This window comes from Salmo trutta, chromosome 34, assembly GCF_901001165.1.
Source record: "Salmo trutta chromosome 34, fSalTru1.1, whole genome shotgun sequence".
NCBI lineage: Eukaryota > Metazoa > Chordata > Actinopteri > Salmoniformes > Salmonidae > Salmo > Salmo trutta.
In genome coordinates this window covers 25,249,436-25,270,985 of record NC_042990.1, presented here as the reverse complement: position 1 = coordinate 25,270,985, position 21,550 = coordinate 25,249,436, and the positions used below count along the sequence as shown (strand labels likewise).

At 45.2% G+C, this 21,550-nt stretch overlaps 2 protein-coding genes across 3 annotated transcripts in view; one reads left to right on the top strand and one right to left on the bottom strand.

Moving 5' to 3' along the window:
* Positions 1–4,573: 4,573 nt before the first annotated feature.
* dync1li1 (dynein, cytoplasmic 1, light intermediate chain 1) lies at positions 4,574–16,069 on the bottom strand. Of its 2 annotated transcripts, none has more exons than XM_029732404.1 (13): positions 15,929–16,069; positions 15,473–15,546; positions 14,975–15,091; positions 14,267–14,497; positions 11,618–11,769; positions 11,398–11,491; positions 6,282–6,417; positions 6,095–6,206; positions 5,884–5,943; positions 5,762–5,806; positions 5,452–5,542; positions 5,207–5,314; positions 4,574–5,068 (listed from the first exon to the last, which is right to left on the bottom strand). In XM_029732404.1, the coding sequence occupies exons 1-13, from the start codon at positions 16,030–16,032 to the stop codon at positions 4,944–4,946; spliced, it is 1,449 nt and encodes a 482-aa protein (XP_029588264.1). In that variant the 5' UTR covers positions 16,033–16,069; the 3' UTR covers positions 4,574–4,943. The 2 variants fall into 2 exon arrangements, with proteins under 2 accessions (XP_029588264.1, XP_029588263.1); XM_029732403.1 differs by having other exon boundaries at positions 5,207–5,317; positions 15,929–16,068.
* Positions 16,070–16,967: 898 nt separating this feature from the next.
* Positions 16,968–21,550, top strand: part of LOC115173234 (copine-4) — a 7,873-nt gene continuing 3,290 nt past the window's right edge. Inside the window, exons 1-6 of the mRNA XM_029731150.1 lie at positions 16,968–17,250; positions 18,968–19,051; positions 19,141–19,245; positions 20,103–20,282; positions 20,511–20,582; positions 20,686–20,796. Coding sequence (XP_029587010.1) covers positions 18,986–19,051; positions 19,141–19,245; positions 20,103–20,282; positions 20,511–20,582; positions 20,686–20,796 — 534 coding nt within the window. The 5' untranslated portion in view covers positions 16,968–17,250; positions 18,968–18,985. The remainder of the gene's footprint in view (positions 17,251–18,967; positions 19,052–19,140; positions 19,246–20,102; positions 20,283–20,510; positions 20,583–20,685; positions 20,797–21,550) is intronic.

Sequence of the window (21,550 nt, the reverse complement as noted above, 5' to 3'; positions counted from 1 at the left end):
AACTAAATGCATGCTCTTCAACCGATCGCTGCCCGCACCTGCCCACCATCACTACTCTGGACGGTTCTGACTTAGAATATGTGGACAACTACAAATACCTAGGTGTTTGGTTAGACTGTAAACTCTCCTTCCAGACTCACATTAAACATCTCCAATCCAAAATGAAATCTAGAATTGGCTTCCTATTTCGCAACAAAGCATCCTTCGCTCATGCTGCCAAACATACCCTCGTAAAACTGACCATCCTACCGATCCTCAACTTCATTTCCAAAATAGCCTCCAACACTCTACAAATTGGATGCAGTCTATCACAGTGCCATCCGCTTTGTCACCAAAGCCCCATATACTACCCACCACTGCGACCTGTACGCTCTCGTTGGCTGGCCCTCGCTTCATACTCGTCGCCAAACTCACTGGCTCCAGGTCATCAATGTTTTAGTCATTTAGCAGACGCTCTTATCCAGAGCAACTTACAGTAGTGAATGCATACATTTCATTTCATGCATTTTTTCCCCCTTTTTTGTACTGGCCCTCCGTGGGAATCGAACCCACAACCCTGGCATTGCACACACCATGCTGGCGTTGCAAACACCATGCTCTACCAACTGAGCCACAGGGAAGGCTACAAGTCCCTGCTAGGTAAAGCCCCGCCTTATCTCAGCTCACTGGTCACCATAGCAGCACCAACCTATAGCGCGCGCTCCAGCAGGTATATCTCACTGATCACCCCCAAAGCCAATTCTTCTTTTGGCTGCCTCTCCTTACAGTTCTCTGTTGCCAATGACTGGAACGAACTACAAAAATCTCTGAAACTCGAAACACTTATCTCCCTCACTAACTTTAAGCACCAGCTGTCAGAGCAGCTCACAGATCACTGCACCTGTACATAGCCCATCTCTAATTTAGCCCAAACAACTACCTCTTCCCCTACTGTATTTATTTATTTTGCTCCTTTGCACCCCATTATTTCTATTTCTACTTTGTACTTTCTTCCACTACAAATCTACCATTCCAGTGTTTTACTTGCTATATTGTATTTACTTTGCCGCCATGGCCTTTTTTGCCTTTACCTCCCCTCATTTGCTCACATTGTATATAGACTTATTTTTCTACTGTATTATTGTAATTTTGTTTTACTCCATGTGTAACTCTGTGTTGTTGTATGTGTCAAACTGCTTTGCTTTATCTTGGCCAGGTCGCAATTGTAAATGAGAACTTGTTCTCAACTTGCCTACCTGGTTAAATAGAGGTGAAATAAATAAATACAATGCTATTTCTCTGTTAACAAATTCACAATAAACTTTCAGCATATTAATAGAAAAAGGGCAATCAACATGTACTGCACTGACAGAAATGGCTGATGATTGGTTGAAAGAAATTGATAAGAAGATTGTGGGAGCTGTACTGTTAGATTTCAGTGCAGCCTTTGATATTTTTGACTATAACCTGTTGTTGCAAAAAACATGTGTTATGGCTTTTCAACCTCTGCCATATCATGGATTCAAAGCTATCTATCTAATAGACCTCAAAGGGTTTTCCTTAATGGAAGCTTCTCTAATGTCAAACATGTGAAGTGTGGTGTACCACATGGCAGCTCTCTAGGCCCTCTACTCTTTTGTATTTTTACCAATGACCTGATGATTCAATCATATACGCATCAGCAACCACAGCTAAACAAGTCACTGTTTTGGAATGGGTGGTCAGTAATAAACTGGTCCTGAACATCTCTAAAACTAAGAGCATTGTATTTGGTACAAATCATTCCCTAAGTTCTAGAACTCAGCTGAATATGGTAATGAATGATGTGGCTGTTGAAAGGTTGAGGAGACTAGATTACTTGGCGTTACCTTAGATTGTAAACTGTCATGGTCCAAACATATAGATTCAATGGTTGTAAAGATGGGGAGAGGTCTGTCTGTAATAAAGAGATGCTCTGCTTTTTTGACACCACACTCCAAAAAGCAAGTTCTGCAGGATAGTTTTGTTTAATCTTGATTATTGTCCAGTCGTGTGGTCCAGTGCTGCAAAGAAAGACGTAGTTAAGCTGCAGCTGGCCCAGAACAGAGCAACACGTCTTGCTCTTCATTGTAATCAGAGGACTGATATAAATACTATGCATGCCAGTCTCTCTTGGCTAAGAGTGGAGAGACTGACTGCATCACTTCTTTTTATAACAATGTGTTGAAAATCCCAAATTATTTTCATAGTCAACTTACACACAGCTCTGACACACACACTTACCCCATCAGACATGCCACCAGGGGTCTTTTCACAGTCCCCAAATTCAGAAGAAATTCAAGAAAGCATACAGTACTATTTAAAGCCATTATTGCATGGAACTCCATTCCATCTCATATTGCTCAAATAAACACCAAACCTGGTTTAAAAAAACAGATAAAGCAACACCTCACAACGCCTCTCCCCTATTTGACCTAGATAGTTTGTGTGTATGCATTGATATGTAGGCTAAATGTGCCTTTAAAAATGTTTTTGTTCTGTCCTTGAGCTGTTCTTGTCTATTAAATGTTCTATATTAAATGTCATGTTTCATGTTTTGTGTGGACCCCAGGAAGAGTAGCTGCTGCTTTTGCAACAACTAATGGGGATCCTAATAAAATAACAAAAATATACTGCACAAATAATGTAAATGAAAAATCTGAAATGTTATTACTTACAAAATATTATTGGCAAACTCACATCTGTTGAAATTCAAACACAGGTTTAGGAAAAGACAGAGAGTCAGAATAAATACACCTTTATTTGACTCATTGTAGACCTGATGATACAAATGCCACCACAGAACAATGAAATAACAGACCAATCAGGTTACAGTTCTGAAATAACAGACCAATCAGATTACAGCAAGACAAAGGGACTGTACACTCTCCAGGTGCCTCCAGCCATCCCTCCCTCCTTACATTAACTATTGGGTTATAAACCATTAGTGCTTCTCCTAACTGTACAAATAAAGCTCAACTACACCCCCTCCCCCTCTACATCTACATCTAAGAGCAGTCACAGAGTGTTTGGCCCACTTCAGAGCCGGCCGGAAGCCATATTGTTGCCTGCCTCAGTGGATGAACCTTCCATTCATCCATCCATAAGGACTTTGGTTATAGTTCTAATACTTGGTTTATGATTCTGTCAGTTATGTTAGTTATACTAGTGAACTTGGTTTATGATTCTGTCAGTTATGTTAGTTATACTAGTGAACTTGGTTTATGATTCTGTCAGTTATGTTAGTTATACTAGTGAACTTGGTTTATGATTCTGTCAGTTATGTTAGTTATACTAGTGAACTTGGTTTATGATTCTGTCAGTTATGTTAGTTATACTAGTGAACTTGGTTTATGATTCTGTCAGTTATACTAGTGAACTTGGTTTATGATTCTGTCAACATGTCTGCCATAGAGTTATGCAACATCTCAGAAGATTGCTGCTTTTTGGTTGAAACCTCAAGTGCCAAACTCTCTCTCTTTACATGGCTCTGTCTAACATTCTCCATCCCTACCTGCGCACGCACGCACACACACACACAATTCCTACAGTATCTCAGTCAACTATATACACAAATCCTTCAATATATCCTACAGTATCAAGATGAACTTAAACCCCTCATCTGGTGAAAGAGGAATATATATTTTCCTCTTTCCTCCCTACCGTCCTCTTTTGCTCCCTCCCTCCCATCCATCCCCATACCCCTCTCTGCATCCTGCTCCCTCCCTCCTCATACCTCTCTCTGCATCCTGCTCCCTCCCTCCTCATACCTCTCTCTGCATCCTGCTCCCTCCCTCCTCATACCTCTCTCTGCATCCTGCTCCCTCCCTCCTCATACCTCTCTCTGCATCCTGCTCCCTCCCTCCTCATACCTCTCTCTGCATCCTGCTCCCTCCCTCCCTCCTCTTACCTCTCTCTGCATCCTGCTCCCTCCCTCCTCTTACCTCTCTGCATCCTGCTCCCTCCCCCCTCATACCTCTCTCTGCATCCTGCTCCCTCCCTCCTCTTACCTCTCTGCATCCTGCTCCCTCCCTCCTCATACCTCTCTCTGCATCCTGCTCCCTCCCTCCTCATACCTCTCTCTGCATCCTGCTCCCTCCCTCCTCATACCTCTCTCTGCATCCTGCTCCCTCCCTCCTCATACCTCTCTCTGCATCCTGCTCCCTCCCTCCTCATACCTCTCTCTGCATCCTGCTCCCTCCCTCCTCATACCTCTCTCTGCATCCTGCTCCCTCCCTCCCTCCTCTTACCTCTCTCTGCATCCTGCTCCCTCCCTCCTCTTACCTCTCTGCATCCTGCTCCCTCCCCCCTCATACCTCTCTGCATCCTGCTCCCTCCCTCCTCATACCTCTCTCTTCATCCTGCTCCCTCCCTCCTCATACCTGTCCATCCCTCTCCCCCTCCCGCCATCCATCCCCATACCTGTCCATCTCTCTCCCTCCATCCATCCATCCATCCCCATACCTGTCCATCTCTCTCTCCCCCTCCTGCTCCCTCCATCCCCATACCTCTCTTCTTCTTCCTCCTCCCTCCCTCTCTCTCTCTCTCTCCCTCCATCCCCATACCTCTCTTCTTCTTCCTCCTCCCTCCCTCCCTCCCTCCCTCTCTCTCTCCATCCCCATACCTCTCCATCCTGAGGAAGGTCTTCATGTCTAATCTGTTCTGGTCTGTTGGGGTGAGGTCTGGTCTCTTCATGTATGGTCTGGGGAATGAGGTAGGGCTGACGTGTGTTCATATCTGGTATGTGGTGGTCTCACTGGGGGGTGAGGAGGGTAAGGTCTGGTCTCTTCATGTATGGTCTGGGGGTGTGAGGTGGGGGTAAGTTAGGGGAGGTGGATCTTTTATGTCTGTCTGTGGTATGCCTGGGGGGTTGGAGAGTGAGGTTTGTTCTCTTCACGTCTGGTCTGGGGGGTGAGGTAGGGGGGAGGAAGAGGGAGGTGGTCTGTTCATGTCTGTTCTTCGTTGGTCTCAGTACTGGGGTTAGGGTTGTTAGTGTTGTTGGTCTCATCATTCTCTCTGCAGCTGATCCTGTCCAACTCTGCCTGGACATCACTCAGACCCAGCTTAGAACCTGCAAAATACACACCACTACTCAGCTCTGCCTGCATTTATATTTTAAACCAAGAGAGGGCGACACAGGGCACATATACCCCTTCTGCCTATATAATAAAGTTGTGTGTGTGTGTGAGTGTGTGAGTGTGTGTCCTACCTGACTTGCGAACAGTCCCTGGTGTGCTGTTGCCCGGCGGTGATGCTCCGGCCTTCTTGGTCAGAAGACTGTTGAAGAAGTTAGCCAGCACCCCCTCACTGGTCTGACCTGCTACACACACAGGGAGGGTTGGAGAATGTCATACAAAAAGGTACAACAGTTGAGCAGGGTCTGTGGAAAAATACCTAATTGCTTTTCTGCTGTAATGTGTGGCATTAGCTACACACATTCACGTCATGTAGTACCTGATTGGGGCATGGTGTTAGCAACGTTGGCTGCAGCTGAACGATTACTGGTCCTGGGAGAACCACTGGGACCTCTACTACTGCTGGATTCCTGTCACACACACACACACACACACACACACAAAGATCACATCAGTTTCCAGTATCTTAAAGAGAGAGAGACAGACAGACAGAAGAAAGAGCGAGAGAGACAGACAGACAGACAGAAGAAAGAGCGAGAGAGACAGACAGACAGAAGAAAGAGCGAGAGAGACAGACAGACAGAAGAAAGAGCGAGAGAGACAGACAGAAGAAAGAGAGATAGACTTACCCCTGGTCGCCCGGCAGATGCAGGAGGCTGTTTGGAGAGCAGCGACTGAAACCACAAAGACACACATTAGAGAGAGAGCGAGAGAGAAACACCCACACACGTCACCATGTGTCAAGTCTCACCTGCAGCTTGAGTAGAAACACCTGGTCATCTTCAGCCTGAATCTCCTTCTCATGAACAAACTGACATGGAGAGGATGTACACAACGAGAGAGGGGGAGAGATTCCTATTAATTCATCTGTCATTATAGTTTAGAATAAAATGGAAAATGTGACGTTCACTAACAGTCTTTTGGGGAATTACAAGATAGAGGTGAGGGGTTAAAGGTCGTACCTTTCTGACAGGCGGTTTGACGATGACCTCCTCAAAGATGTCGTCTGGTTTCAGCGTTTGGAAGTTCTCATGGAGGATAGAAATCTTATTTTCATTGTCCCACCCTGACGGACTGAAAGAAGACAGGGTCACACATGCGCAAACTTAAAGAACACAGGGTTACACTCGCACACAAACACACACTTACATGAAGACTGTGTCTTTCTCCACCAGTTGAGCAGGGTAGTGGAAGGGGAAACCGTAGAGTCTGTGAACCAGGTATTTATACAGAACATCCACATTCTTCATTTCCTTAACCGACGTATACAGCAGAGACGCCCCGTCTGACACAGCATTAAGGACAGTATCACTCACTACACGATCCAGGGCAGTCATAAAGAAATGAACCGCCATGTCTCTACCTTTACACTGCATGCAGATGGATTAGGGGTTAGTAAGATGCTACGGAAAAGTGATCAGAGTTAGTGTGTGTGCGCACGCGTGTGTGGACGTGTTTAACTACACTTGTAGGGACTGTCTGGGACATTTTGTTACTCCCACCAGGTCAAATGCTATTTCTGGGGGGGTTTAGGGTTAAGGTTAGCATTAGGTGTTAGAATTATGTTTAGGAGCTGGGTTAAGTTTAGGGTTCAAGGTTGGGTTCAAGGTTAGGGTGTTTTCACATACAGTCCTCTTTAAAAGAACTGACCTCAGTCCTGTTTAAAGTGATCTCTGGGGTAAAAAAAAAAAAAAGGCAAAATAACTCAGTTCTCTTACAATTCACAATGCCCTTGCCTTTGAATGAGGACAACTATTTTTCCATTTAACTTCAACTATTTTGTGGACCGATTTCCTCTTTGCATTCACATTGCTGTCTAGAAAGGAACCAATATCTTTTTCCAACATTCACTCAATGCACTCTGATTTTAAAAAGTGCAAGACAAACCATTCCATCAGAATGTGTTCTCGGACAGCTAGATAGAGTTGAAGTCGGAAGTTTACATACACCTTAGCCAACTACATTTAAACTCAGTTCTTCACCATTCCTGACATTTAATCCTAATAAAAATTCCCTGTCTTAGGTCAGTTAGGATCACCACTTTATTTTAAGAATGTGAAATGTCAGAATAATAGTAGAGAGAATGATTTATTTCAGCTTTTATTTCTTTCATCACATTCCCAGTGGGTCAGAAGTTTACATACACTCAATTAGTATTTGGTAGCATTGCCTTTAAATGGTTTAACTTGGGTCAAACATTTCAGGTAGCCTTCCGCAAGATCCCAACAAAAAGTTGGGTGAATTATGGACCATTCCTCCTGACAGAGCTAGTGTAACGGAGTCAGGTTTGTAGGCCTCCTTGCTCGCACACGCTTTTTCAGTTCTGCCCACAAATGTTCTATAGGATTGAGGTCAGGGCTTTGTGATGGCCACTCCAATACCTTGACTTTGTTGTCCTTAAGCCATTTTGCCACAACTTTGGAAGTATGCTTGGGGTCATTGTCCATTTGGAAGACCCATTTGCGACCAAGCTTTAAACTTCCTGACTGATGTCTTGAGATGTTGCTTCAATATATCCGCATAATTTTCCTTTCTCATGATGCCATTTATTTTGTGAAGTGCACCAGTCTCTCCTGTAGCAAAGCACCCCCACAACATGATGCTGCCACCCCCGTGCTTCACGGTTGGGATGGTGTTCTTCGGCTTGCAAGCCTCCCCCTTTTTCCTCCAAACATAACAAAGGTCATTACGGCCAAACAGTTCTATTTTTGTTTCATCAGACGAGAGGACAGTTCTCCAAAAAGTACGATCTTTGTCCCCATGTGCAGTTGCAAACCGTAGTCTGGCTTTTTTATGGCGGTTTTGTAGCAGTGGCTTCTTCCTTGCTGAGCGACCTCTCAGGTTATGTCGATATAGACCTCATTTTACTGTGGATATAGATATTTTTGTACCGGTTTCCTCCAGCATCTTCACAAGGTCCATTGCTGCTGTTCTGGGATTGATTTGCACTTTTCGCACCAAAGTACGTTCATCTCTAGGAGACAGAAAGCGTCTCCTTCCTGAGTGGTATGACGGCTGCGTGGTCCCATGGTGTTTATACTTGCGTACTATTGTTTGTACAGATGAACGTGGTACGTTCGGAAATTGCTCCCAAGGATGAACCAGACTTGTGGAAGTCCACAAATTATTATTTTTTTGGGCTGATTTCATTTGATTTTCCCATGATGTCAAGCAAAGAGGCACTGAGTTTGAAGGTAAGCCTTGAAATACATCCATAGGTACACCTCCAATTGACTCAAATTATGTCAATAAGCTTATCAGAAGCTTCTAAAGCCATGACATAATTTTCTGGAATTTTCCAAGCTGTTTAAAAGGCACAGTCAACTTAGTGTATGTAAACCTCAGACCCACTGGAATTGTGATACAGTGAAATAATGTATGTAAACAATTGTTGGAAAAATTACTTGTCATGCACACAGTAGATGTCCTAACCAACTTGCCAAAACTATAGTTTGTTAACAAGAAATTTGTGGAGTGGTTGAAAAATGAGTTTTAATGACTCCAACCTAAGTGCATGCAAACTTACGACTTCAACTGTATACCTACTTACATTTTGGAAGCTCATAAATTGCATTTAGTAAAAATATAAGCCGTAGGCCTCCCGAGTGACACAGTGGTCTAAGGCACTGCATCACAGTGTTACCTGTGCCACTAGAGATTCTGGCTTAGAATCCATGCTCTGTCGCAGCTGGCCGCGACGGGGAGACCCATTGGGCAGCACACAATTAGCACAGCGTCGTCCGGGTTATGGGAGGGTTCGGCAGGCAGGGATGTCTTTGTCCCATCGCGAACTAGCAACTCCTGTGGCGGCCCAGGCGCAGTGCACGCTGACACGGTCACCAGGTGTACGGTGTTTCCTCCGACACATTGGTGCTCCTGGGTTAAGTGGGCATTGTGTCAAGAAGCAGTGCGGCTTGGCTGGGTTGTGTTTTGTAGGACGCACGGCTCTCGACCTTCGCCTCTCCTGAGTCCGTACGGGAGTTGCAGCGATGAGACAAGACTAACTACCAATAGGATATCACGAAATATGGGAGGAAAAAAAGGGGTCAATTTTTTTTTATATGAGCCATAATAATTGTAATAAGAAGATACTATTAACATGTCAATTTGAGAATAAACAGCAATAGAATAACTGCACCAAAAATAATGTTGTAATTAAATTGTCCACCCAAGGTAGGCTACTGCCCCTTTAAGAGCTAGAATAGATTTGTGATTCTCACCAAATATATGGTCTTCTCACACTTCAAACCACACAATCAATAAACATTTTATGAAGCTCTCTGAGCCTATAGATCATATATTGCAAACAAATCTAGAAACTGCACCAATTTTCTTTTCTTCTCGCAAACATGCACATCATCACCTTCTCTCTTTTGTGGCACCACTGTTATAGCAGGAGAAACGGTTACGTCAGTAGTCTAGCGCGAGGGCTTGCGACAGTAGTCTAGCGCGAGGGCTTGCGACAGTAGTCTAGCGCGAGGGCTTGCGACAGTAGTCTAGCGCGAGGGCTTGCGACAGTAGTCTAGCGCGAGGGCTTGCGACAGTAGTCTAGCGCGAGGGCTTGCGACAGTAGTCTAGCGCGAGGGCTTGCGACAGTAGTCTAGCGCGAGGGCTTGCGACAGTAGTCTAGCGCGAGGGCTTGCGACAGTAGTCTAGCGCGAGGGCTTGCGACAGTAGTCTAGCGCGAGGGGTTGCGACAGTAGTCTAGCGCGAGGGCTTGCGACAGTAGTCTAGCGCGAGGGGTTGCGACAGTAGTCTAGCGCGAGGGGTTGCGTCAGTAGTCTAGCGCGAGGGGTTGCGTCAGTAGTCTAGCGCGAGGGGTTGCGTCAGTAGTCTAGCGCGAGGGGTTACGTCAGTAGTCTAGCGCGAGGGGTTACGTCAGTAGTCTAGCGCGAGGGGTTACGTCAGTAGTCTAGCGCGAGGGGTTACGTCAGTAGTCTAGCGCGAGGGGTTACGTCGGTAGTCTAGCGCGAGGGGTTACGTCAGTAGTCTAGCGCGAGGGGTTACGTCAGTAGTCTAGCGCGAGGGGTTACGTCAGTAGTCTAGCGCGAGGGGTTACGTCAGTAGTCTAGCGCGAGGGGTTACGTCAGTAGTCTAGCGCGAGGGGTTACGTCAGTAGTCTAGCGCGAGGGGTTACGTCAGTAGTCTAGCGCGAGGGGTTACGTCAGTAGTCTAGCGCGAGGGGTTACGTCAGTAGTCTAGCGCGAGGGGTTACGTCAGTAGTCTAGCGCGAGGGGTTACGTCAGTAGTCTAGCGCGAGGGGTTACGTCAGTAGTCTAGCGCGAGGGGTTACGTCAGTAGTCTAGCGCGAGGGGTTACGTCAGTAGTCTAGCGCGAGGGGTTACGTCAGTAGTCTAGCGCGAGGGGTTACGTCAGTAGTCTAGCGCGAGGGGTTACGTCAGTAGTCTAGCGCGAGGGGTTACGTCAGTAGTCTAGCGCGAGGGGTTACGTCAGTAGTCTAGCGCGAGGGGTTACGTCAGTAGTCTAGCGCGAGGGGTTACGTTAGTAGTCTAGCGCGAGGGGTTACGTCAGTAGTCTAGCGCGAGGGGTTACGTCAGTAGTCTAGCGTGAGGGGTTACGTCAGTAGTCTAGCGTGAGGGGTTACGTCAGTAGTCTAGCGCGAGGGGTTATGTCAGTAGTCTAGCGCGAGGGGCACAAAAAATTAAGCAAACCGCACTAAATTCACAGAAATAAGCTGAAAGGGACTAAGTGTGAAAACACCCTTAGAATTAGAGGTTAGGGAAAATAGGATTTTGAATGGGACTGAATCGTGTGTCCCCTCAAGGTTAGTTGTGGGGACACACGTAAATAGTCTGGGTGGCCAATTGATTAATTGTTCAGCAATCTTATGGCTTGGGGGTAGATCTCCTGTGGCTCAGTTGGTAGAGCATGGTGTTTGCAACGTCAGAATGGTGTGTGCAACACCAGGGTTGTGGGTTCGATTCCCACGGGGGGCCAGTACAATTTTTAAAAAATATATATATTTTTTAAATGCATGAAATGAAATGTATGTATTCACTACTGTAAGTCGCTCTGGATAAGAGCGTCTGCTAAATGACCAAAATGTAAATGTAAATGTAGAAGCTGTTAAGGAGCCTTTTGGACCTAGACTTGTCGCTCCGGTACCGCTTGCCGTGCAGTAGCAGAGAGAACAGTCGATGAATTGGGTGACTGGAGTCTTTGACAATTGTTTGGGCCTTCCTAAGACGCCGCCTAGTATAGAGGTATAGTTATACAAGACTGTGTGTGTGTGTGTAAAGGATACACTGTAGACAGAAGCGTCTGATGTATGACTGGATGAAGTCCAGGTGTTCGTCTTTGTAGTCATGCTCCTTCTCCAACGTACTGATGGCATCGCACTGCAACACACACAGGTTAGAGGTCAGAGGTAATATATGTAGTCATGCTCCTTCTCCAGCCAACTGATGACATCACAGCGAAACAGATAGAATAGGGACAATTCCAGTGTGTGTGTGTGTTCGTACCTTAGTGCAGACCACCACCATGGGTAGTCCCAGGTTGTGTGTTAGTGTGTTTTCGCCGAGCGGCAGCAGAACGTTCTCCTCCTCCTCACTCCTCCTCTGGGGGGCGCTCTCCTCCCAGCCAGGATCCACATACTCCTGGAACTGTCTGGCCACTACAGACAGTCACAAAGCAGGGGCCTCATTTATCCACTGTGCGTAAACCATGCGTGGGATTATTTTCACCCAAAGTGTGAGATTTATCAATATGAATATTTACTTAGCCATGACCATGTGTATGCACAGTGCCAAGTGGTGGAATAAGGAAACTGCTTGTCAAGAATAGAATGGCGAAAATATATGTGGAAAACGTGTGAAATTGGGAGAGTAATAATAGATTTTAAAAGTCATTGTATCTCCATTGTGAAATAATGCAACATCTCGACATGCTTTATCATTTCGCCACATCAGTGCATTTGTTACAATAATAATCCCTATACAGTCATTTGTTAAATTAGAGATACGTGTGAAAGTAAATACTATAAAAGACAGATAATGGGAACTGGAATGAGAGATGGCTGATCTTGCTCTGTTGGAAGATTTGGCACACACTGCATTTTACAGAGAGCACGTTTTTAGAGACAGGTGGGACTTTTTCTGCAGAAAGTACAGATTGGTTTTTGGAAACGATATCTGATGAGCCAGTCGAATAGGATTTTTGTGAGGAGTTAATAACTACTATAAAAATGCAAACACATGCCATTCAGGTGCAATTCTAAGTGCTTTCCACCGTCGGGTATTTGGCAATGGCACTTTTCAGCATGAAAATGAATAGGCTCCCAAATACGAACGGACCAATATCTCTATAAAATCACCATCGTAAAATGATTTCAACTATGTGAACAGAAAAGGCTTCCACTCTTTATGTGCAGGTGATAGATTATGTGATGCTTAAAATGTGCTGCTGAATGTGGTGGCCAGGTGGTGGCAGAACTCGTTCATTCTGCAGAAGAGCCATGTTGGCCTATAAGCATACTTGAGGGAGCTGTTGAAGTTGGTTGGCTTATTATTTGAAGTATATTTGCCATTGCTAAAGCAACTCAATTGTCCTAATGGTCCTCTCTTTGTTGCTATGTTTTCATTTTTACTGATCAAGCCACAACGGAGCGAGCCAAATAAAACCTTTTGGTTCTAGTCATTCTGTCTCGGAAATTGTCATTTTTGTTAGCTTGTTTTGGTTGCGCAGTTGTATTTCATGGTAAGACGTATATTCTCCATGGGTTAAATGGATGACTTTGACCATATGGTTAATTACGGCCGTTTTGAAATGAGAACAGCCAAGGTCGTGCACGAGCACTGAGAACAATTGTTATTTATCAATTGGTTCTCTCCTACCGGGTGTATATGACTCTTGAAGGATTCTTTGATATATCACACTTTTTCTATGTGTACGACCATTATAAATTCCATTCGTAAGCAGTATTTTAGAATAGTTTCTACACAATATTGATAAATGAGGCCCCAGGTTATCCAAACATTTAATGCAGATGAATTACCTGACACATAAAAAAAAGTCACGACCAGCAGATTTTTTTTAATTTTACCTTTAACTGGGCAAGTCAGTTAAGAACAAAATCTTATTTACAATGACAGCCTAGGAACAGTGGGTTAACTGTCTTGTTCAGGAGGAGAACAACACATTTTTACCTTGTCAGCTCGGGGATTCGATCTAGCAACCTTTCGGTTACTGGCCCAACGCTCTAACCACTAGGCTACCTGCTGCCCCGATGTGTCAGTACAATTTCAGAAATGTTGAAAGACAATTTGTTCGTTCGACATGGTGGGATATTTTTGTGTCTGTAAAATGAATTATGCGAGAAATGGCAGTGGAAAGGCCTTTATGGGCAAATATTGATATAATAACCATCATATGGAAGTAAACGTGACGATATGACGTGTCTCAGGAAACCATGCAGTTTACTAGGCCACAGATGAAATAAGTTAGGATGAACTTCACAGGGTGATGAGCTTGATGCTGATTTCCAAATATTATCAATGGTCTTATTCTGGTGACACGATGATCGATGCTTAACTGCTTTTAAACAGAAATTTAAATCTCGCTTTTATCCATAATAATCTCACCATGTAGACTAGTCTACCTGCACTGTATCTGAGAGCTGTTGGATAGAGCACAGGTGTCAAGACCAGAGTGGGCACATTGTCTATTTAACGCAACAAAACCATTGGTAGAGTTGAAAATGCGATGGATGCGATTTTTATTCGGTACATGAAAACCTAAGTAAAAAAGTACCTTTACATGTGCACTACATCATCCCGCACTGCTTTTTATCCGCAACAAGTCAGTTTGGTAGAAACACACCACTGGTGGGGAAATGTGAATATTTTCTTTATGCATATTTGCATAAAAATCTGTCGCCAATTGGATGGAAAGCGAGTTTTACACACCATCTTATTTTTGTGCAGTTGGTTAAAACCCTTTTCACAACGTCCAAATTGTCCTCTGCAGCACAGTTTCAGCAACTTTGCTAGCTAAAAGTCAGCTGAGCAAGTCAATAATATATCTGGTACCAGCCTGTTCAGGGTTAGGTCTAGGGCCTGTTTACGGTTCTGTTTAGAGGTCAGAGGGTAAAACATGATGTGTGTTTGACTCACTTCTGTTCTCCAGCTCCCTCAGTGTTTCCGGGGGGACCCGGAGCTTGTCGATATGTTCCCTAGCGACAGCCGCCCACTTTTGAAGCGATTCCATGGCGACCCACGGCCGCGACAGGTCCACAGTAACCAATAGCAACGAGTCACCAAGCGCCTCGCGTTGCACAGCAACAGACTGCAGACCTTTATGGTACAGATCCCCATCTAACACCCAGGCATTACACCTGGTTTGGTCTACACACACACACACACACACACACACACACACACACACACACACACACACCTCGTAGTTAGTGCCGAGCAATTAACCAACATTTCAAGGGTGGACGCTGTTTCTCTAGAGAGAATTCAAATCATTCACAAAAAAGTCAAGTACTACAGTATATGGGATGCTGGGCTAAAGGGAGTTGTAGTTTTCATTAAGCAATATTCAACCTTGTTCAGCGCAGAAACGTTGTAATTAACTACAATGACCATAAATTGAATGCTGACTATTTTTGGTTTTGGAATGTCAATTAAAAACCTCCAAAATCATTTGAATGTGTTTATTTCTTAATACATTTATTTCTTAATACATAATATGATTCAAAATAATTATAAATCCGAAAGCAACCTATCCGACCTCGAAAAGGACTAATCACTCAGCACTACTAGTGGTTAAAAGGCAATGATGGTGTAAAAAGTCAAATGAAAGCTGTGATTGGTTACCGTCAATGTCGTCATCATGGACACTAAAATAGAGGTACTCCAGGCCACGCCCCTTCAGGAAGTCCTCCACACCCTGTAGTTTAGCAACCAGGGTGGTCTTCCCTGAACCCACCTCCCCTACACACACACCGAAAGACAGTCAGACAGGTATTAAACACCTAACAATGAAACATTACAATATTCTACTATTAGGCCTATCAGTAAATACTGCAGAGTAGGCAGCATTCCTCACGCCATACTGATTAGCCTCTGTAGCAGAGGATTATCCTTGGGGTTGTTACTGCTAGGCGAATGTGGCTGACTGGACTCAGACAAGGATTGCGAGACACACATACATTCTACATAATGACATATAAAAGCAACATAAAGCCTGACTGATAGCTGGTATCATATTGGTCCATCATTGTAATAGGAGAAGACAGGGTGGGGGAGAGGTTCATCACAGCTAGCACACGCGCGCGCACACACACACACACACACACACAGACAGATACCCACCCATGACCAGCACATTTTTCCCGGACGGTAGTTTAGATCTGGAGTGCGTCGATACTTCGCTCAGAATAGCAGACCTGCGGATAGATGGATAGAGCATCCCGTTAACTAGCTAACTTAGCTAGTTGACTGTCTACATGTACATCTTATAGAATCATTCCACCGACTAGCTAGTTAACTAGCTTATCATCACCAGTAGCATTAGCCAAGGCTAGCTATCGCTGGCTAGTCAAAAAAGCCGATGCAGAAATGATAGCTCACTAACTAAACCACACAATCATCAGACAGCATCACCATTCATTCGTAGACCTGGCCAATCTCTATTGCTAGCATCAATGGGCTAGCCGCTGCTAGCTAGCTGTGTTAGACGGGCTGCCACTCGGAGTCTGAACAATAACAGTCGCTCTCCATCGAAAAGCTCCTCCTGGATCTAAACAGGCAGGTGTCAGTTGTTCCCACCATAAATCCTGTCCATCTTCGTCTTCAGTGTTTGGTTGTTCGGCTGTGCTGTTTAGTCCACTGTTGTTGGAGGATAATAATGTACTCCTCCCTGACGCCGCCATCTTCACTGCTGCCAACCAACAAAGACCCGGATGTAACGCACAGTACTGGGCGTGGTCGTCCAGTAGAAAAACACAATAAACAAACAAAATGAGCTTAATTAATTAATTAACGAATTAAATAAACAGATCCGTGCTAATTACAGATAAGATCCAGAATGAAGGACTTCACTTGGATGTTTTGATTGGTGTATGTTAAGTGACTTCCTCATGCGTTTACATTGTGTTTTGTTAAATGTATTCCAGTTTACATACTTTCACCATTTCATAGAGTTGCTGTAACTAGATTACTCTTTAACGCCAATATAATTAGCTTATTATATTATCAGATAGAAATATAGGTACTCATTCTGTAACCATCAATTGCTTTTTGGGGCCCGTTTTATGGAATGTTTCATCCAGGTCAAAATGATCCTGTGTGTTGTTTTATAGTTGTATATAATCCTGGACTAAAAATCTATTTCAGTGGAGATTCACTATTGAGTATGCTTTTTAGTGCAGGGTTTATTCTGTGTCCGGGAAACGGACCCTTAGTGTCCTGTGTATTCATTTGATGTCATATAATCATTGGTGTAAAAACATATGATGTGGTATCACATATATTTAGTTCAGATTTGTCTTGCATGCAAAGTTGCATCCGAAAAAGGTGGGACCAAATCTGATGGGGATAACATATGATAATCTAACACAACACAGCAGGATTATTTTGATCTGGATTACATGTTGAATGGATGGGCCAGCTCATCACACAGTAAAGTGCAGTCACTTCTATCCACCACTGGGTCACGCCGTTGTACCGTCACAGTCCTGTACCCCCTGCCTGCTGCTCCCCGTGGCTCTACCGCTTGGGAACGATACTAACTAACTACCGTTAACCGGCACTGCGCGACCCTCCTCATCATCATTTACTGGGAGGAGACAGAGGGAGGGAGAAAGACAGAAGTAGAGAAAGATAAAGAGACAGAGAGAGAGAGATGTTCTCTTCATTCATACCGTGAGGACCCTGATGTACTGTATCCCCTGTCTGCGCATGGCTTGAGGTGCAAGGCTCAGTACCTACTGCTTAGCTGACGTACGGAGAGAGGGAAAGAAAGAGAGAGAGAGAGAGAGAGAAGCGGGATGGGTGCAGAGTGTGTGAGGACGGCGAAGTCACTGTGATTCCGCCCAGCAGTGAAGATTCCTTCATCTAAATGCTCTGCCCATCTCTACCTGGTACCTGAGGTGAGTTACTGACTGCTCTGCCCATCTCTACCTGGTACCTGAGGTGAGTTACTGACTGCTCTGCCCATCTCTACCTGGTACCTGAGGTGAGTTACTGACTGCTCTGCCCATCTCTACCTGGTACCTGAGGTGAGTTACTGACTGCTCTGCCCATCTCTACCTGGTACCTGAGGTGAGTTACTGACTGCTCTGCCCATCTCTACCTGGTACCTGAGGTGAGTTACTGACTGCTCTGCCCATCTCTACCTGGTACCTGAGGTGAGTTACTGACTGCTCTGCCCATCTCTACCTGGTACCTGAGGTGAGTTACTGACTGGAACACTAATAAGGTATGGATGTTCTGGGCACTGGGCTGAGTGTGTGTATTTGTGTGTGTGTGTGTGTGTGGACACCCCCGTGTGCATGTTATAACTTGACAAAGGCTTTGGATGTTTGCTTTTTACATGCAACACACCCTGCTCAATAACATAAGAGTTGTTACGGTATGCTGTGTTATGTTATGGGATTGTAGGTTCAGTGTGTATGTGTGCTTGTGTGGGCGTGTGGGCGTGTGTGCGTGCCACAGGTGACAGAGAGAGAGAGTTATGTGGTAGCTTTCTAAGCCTGTGGAGGGATTACTCAGCATGGACCTTCCTGCCCTAATGATTCCTTATTCATTATTATTAATGTCCTTAATGTCATCACTCACACACACACACACACACGCACGCACGCACGCTCGCACACGCACGCACGCACACACACTGGAATTGTTCCATGTTTCTGAGTCCATCTAAAGGTCAGGGGTCAAGGGCAGTGGATCTCTGAGCAGTGATTGGTTCTGATGCTGCCTTGTAAAGTTGTAATTGGACAGAGAGATACTCAGAGATAGAATTAATTATCTGTCCATTTGTTATTCCCTACTCTGATTATCTCAGCTAAAAATAATCACCCCAGCATCCACACACACTGAGCGCATGAAATATAGAGGAGGAATAGGACGAGGGAGGAGGGAGAGATAGTGAGAGAGAGGGGGGACGGGAGAGAGACGGAGAGAGCCGTGGAACAGAACTGGGTCATATTGAGTTTGCTACCAAACTGCAGGCAGTGGCATAAAAAAGAGAGAAAGAGATGGAGAGAGAGAGCACATACTGTATAATAGTACAGATTGAAGTTGATGGAGGATGGATCTCGACCACGTGTCAAATTCATTCCACGGAGGGCCGAGTGTCTGCGTGTTTTCTCTCCTCCCTTGTACTTGATTGATGAATTAAGGTCACTGATTAGTAAGGAACTCCCCCCATCTGGTTGTCTAGGTATTAATTGGAATGAAAAAACAAAAACCAGCAGACACTAAGCCCTCCATGGAATGAGTTTGACATCCTTGATCTAAACTATAGAATATTAAATGTAGAGGCTATACTAGAATGTTGACTAAACTACACTAGAATGTAGAATAGAATGTAGAATAGAATGCAGAATAGAATGTAGAATGGTCCAAAAACTGAAACACAGCACTGTGTGTGTGTTTGTGTGTGTGAGTTCTGACCTTGAACATAAGAACTGCTTACTGCTTACTCAGTTCCACAGCATCTTCTCATGTTGTAACAGAGGGGTTTGTTTAGGATTGTGTGTTCTCCCTAAAGTGTGTGTGTAATGTGTTTTCTCACTTAAGTGTGTGTGTTTCTCTCTCTGTGTGTGTGTGTGTGTGTGTGTGTGTGTGTGTGTGTGTGTGTAGGTCCTGTGTGTGTCCAGCATGAGTAACATCTATGAGTCTGCAGAGGCGACCCTTGGCCTGTGCAACTCTTCCTGTCTGACCAAGGTAGCTCATAAACACTTGATTGATTGATTGATTAACAAAGTGATTAGTTGACAAATTGATCGATCAAATCATTTATTTATTGATGACAGGTTGAGCTGAGAGTGGCTTGTCGAGGGATCTCAGACCGAGATGCCCTTTCTAAACCAGACCCCTGTGTTGTCCTCAAGATGCAGTCACATGGGCAGTGGTTTGAGGTACTCTCTCCCTCCATTTCTCTCTCTCTCTCGCTCCCTCTCTGCCCTGTTTCTCTCCCTCTCTGCGCCTGACTCAACAAGAAAATAAAAGCTGACTTTTGCTTTTGCCACAGTACACACACACACACACACACACACACACACACACACACACACACACACACACACACACACACACACACACACACACACACTCTCGCTCTATCTCTCTCACTCTCTCTCTCTCTCTCACTCTCTCTCTCTCTCTCTCTCGTTCTCTCTCTCTCTTTCTCTCTCACTCGTTCAACCCGCATCCACAGAAGTAGTTTCTTTCCTCTGAGAGTTTAAAGCTTCTTAGTAAAGACCAGAAGACCAGAACCAAACTCTTTGAGTGGTTTATCAGGAGAATGCAGTTAGGCAATCTGCTCCCCTTATGTGGCTGGACTTGTGAAGAAACAAAGGAGAGGTCTATTTTGGTTTAGTTGCAATTCAAGAGTTTTGCTGAACAGGCTGACAAAGAGAATACATAGCTCCAGGCTTTTAGTCTTTTTACTAACTGTTAGGCCTTACTGATGGATGTGTCTCCAGAGATTCTCCCAGTGGGGACCTGAAACGATTGCTGTCCACTGCCATGTGGTGCTGAGCTTGAGAATGATGATGTCGCTGTCCGCTTCAATGGTGCTGAATTGTAAACATTACCGCTTGTTTGTTTACAATAATCACCATTGGATATTTTACTTGTGTGACAACTTTAAAGTGTTTTTGTGTGTATGCTTGTGTGCGTGCATGCCTGCGTGTGTGCCTTTGTGTGTGTGTGTGTGTGCGTGAGTGTGTGTACGTGCGTGCGTGTGTGCGCGTGGGCATGTGTGTGTGTGCAGGTGGACCGGACAGAGGTGATCCGTAGCAGTATCAATCCAGTGTTTTCCAAGGTGTTTCTGGTTGACTTCTACTTTGAGGAGGTTCAGCGTCTTCGCTATGAGCTACATGACATCAGCTCCGCTCACAATGGACTCAGAGACACAGACTTCCTCGGAGCTATGGAGTGCACGTTGGGACAAGTGAGTGAATGTGAGGATAGGTGAGTGCACGTGAGGACAGGTGGAGGCACGTGAGGACAGGTAAATGCACGTGAGGACAGGTGTGTGCACGTGAGGACAGGTAAATACACGTGAGGACAGGTGAATAGACGTGAGGACAGAAGGAAAGATTAGTGCGGAATCTGCAATAACCGTTTTCTACCTGTCTGTATGTCTGTCTTTCTGTGTGTTTGTGTGTGTGTATTGCAGATTGTGTCCCAGAGGAAACTGTCCAAAGCGTTACTTAAACAGGGAAACACTACCAGCAAGTCCTCCATCACAGTACGAAGCTCTCACGCACACATACATACACACACACGTGCACGCGCACACACACAAACAGACGATACAAGCTCAGATGATGATGATGGTATTTCCGCTCTAGGTAACATCCGAGGAGTTATCAGGTAATGATGACTACGTAGAACTCTCCTTCAGCGCTCGCAAACTAGACGACAAGGTGACTATGTGTCTGTGTGTGTGTGTGTGTGTGTGTGTCTGTGTGTGTGTGTGTGTGTGTGTGTGTGTGTGTGTGTGTGTGTGTGTGTGTGTGTGTGTGTGTGTGTGTACACATACAAAATGCAGTGGGTTTAATAATCAGTACATGTCTTCAGAGATGAAAGAGTATAATACTGAGGGAAAAGCGGAAGGAAAGGGGAAGGTGGAGGAGGAGAGAAGGTGAAGAAGAGGAGGAGAGGAGGGGGAGAATGAGGAGATATGGTAGAGAAGAGGAGAAGATAAGGTGGAGAGGAAGGGGAGAAGAGGAGGAGGTAAGATGGAGGAGAGAAAGTGGAGACGAGGAGGAGAGGAGGGGGAGAAGAGGAGGAGAGAAGGTGGAGAATAGGAGGAGAGAAGGTGGAGAAGAGGAGAGGAGGTGGAGAAGAGGAGGAGAGGAGGTGGAGAAGAGCAGGAGATAAGGGGGAGAAGAGGAGGAGAGTAGGAGGAGAGAAGGTGGAGAAGAGGAGAGGAGAAGGTGGAGAAGAGGAGGAGAGAAGGTGGAGAAGAGGAGAAGATAAGATGGAGAAGAGGAGGAGAGGAGGGGGAGAAGAGGAGGAGAGAAGGTGGAGAAGAGGAGGAGAGGTGGTAAGAGAGAAGAAAGGTGGAGAGATGAGGGAGGAGGTGGAGAAGAGGAGGAGAGGAGGGGGAGAAGAGGAGGGGAGGAGGTGGAGAAGAGGAGGAGAGGAGGTGGAGAAGAGGAGGAAAGGAGGAGGAGAGAAGGTGGAGAAGAGGAGGAGAGGAGGTGGAGAAGA

Coding starts and splice junctions, on each gene's coding strand:
- dync1li1 (XM_029732403.1), bottom strand. CDS start 16,032: ATGGCGGCGTCAGGGAGGAGTACATTATTATCCTCCAACAACAGTGGA. Junction 5,807..5,883: donor TGTTTCTACTCAAGCTGCAG/GTGAGACTTGAC, acceptor TTGTGGTTTCAG/TCGCTGCTCTCCAAACAGCC. Junction 5,318..5,451: donor TAACACCATGCCCCAATCAG/GTACTACATGAC, acceptor CTGTGTGTGTAG/CAGGTCAGACCAGTGAGGGG.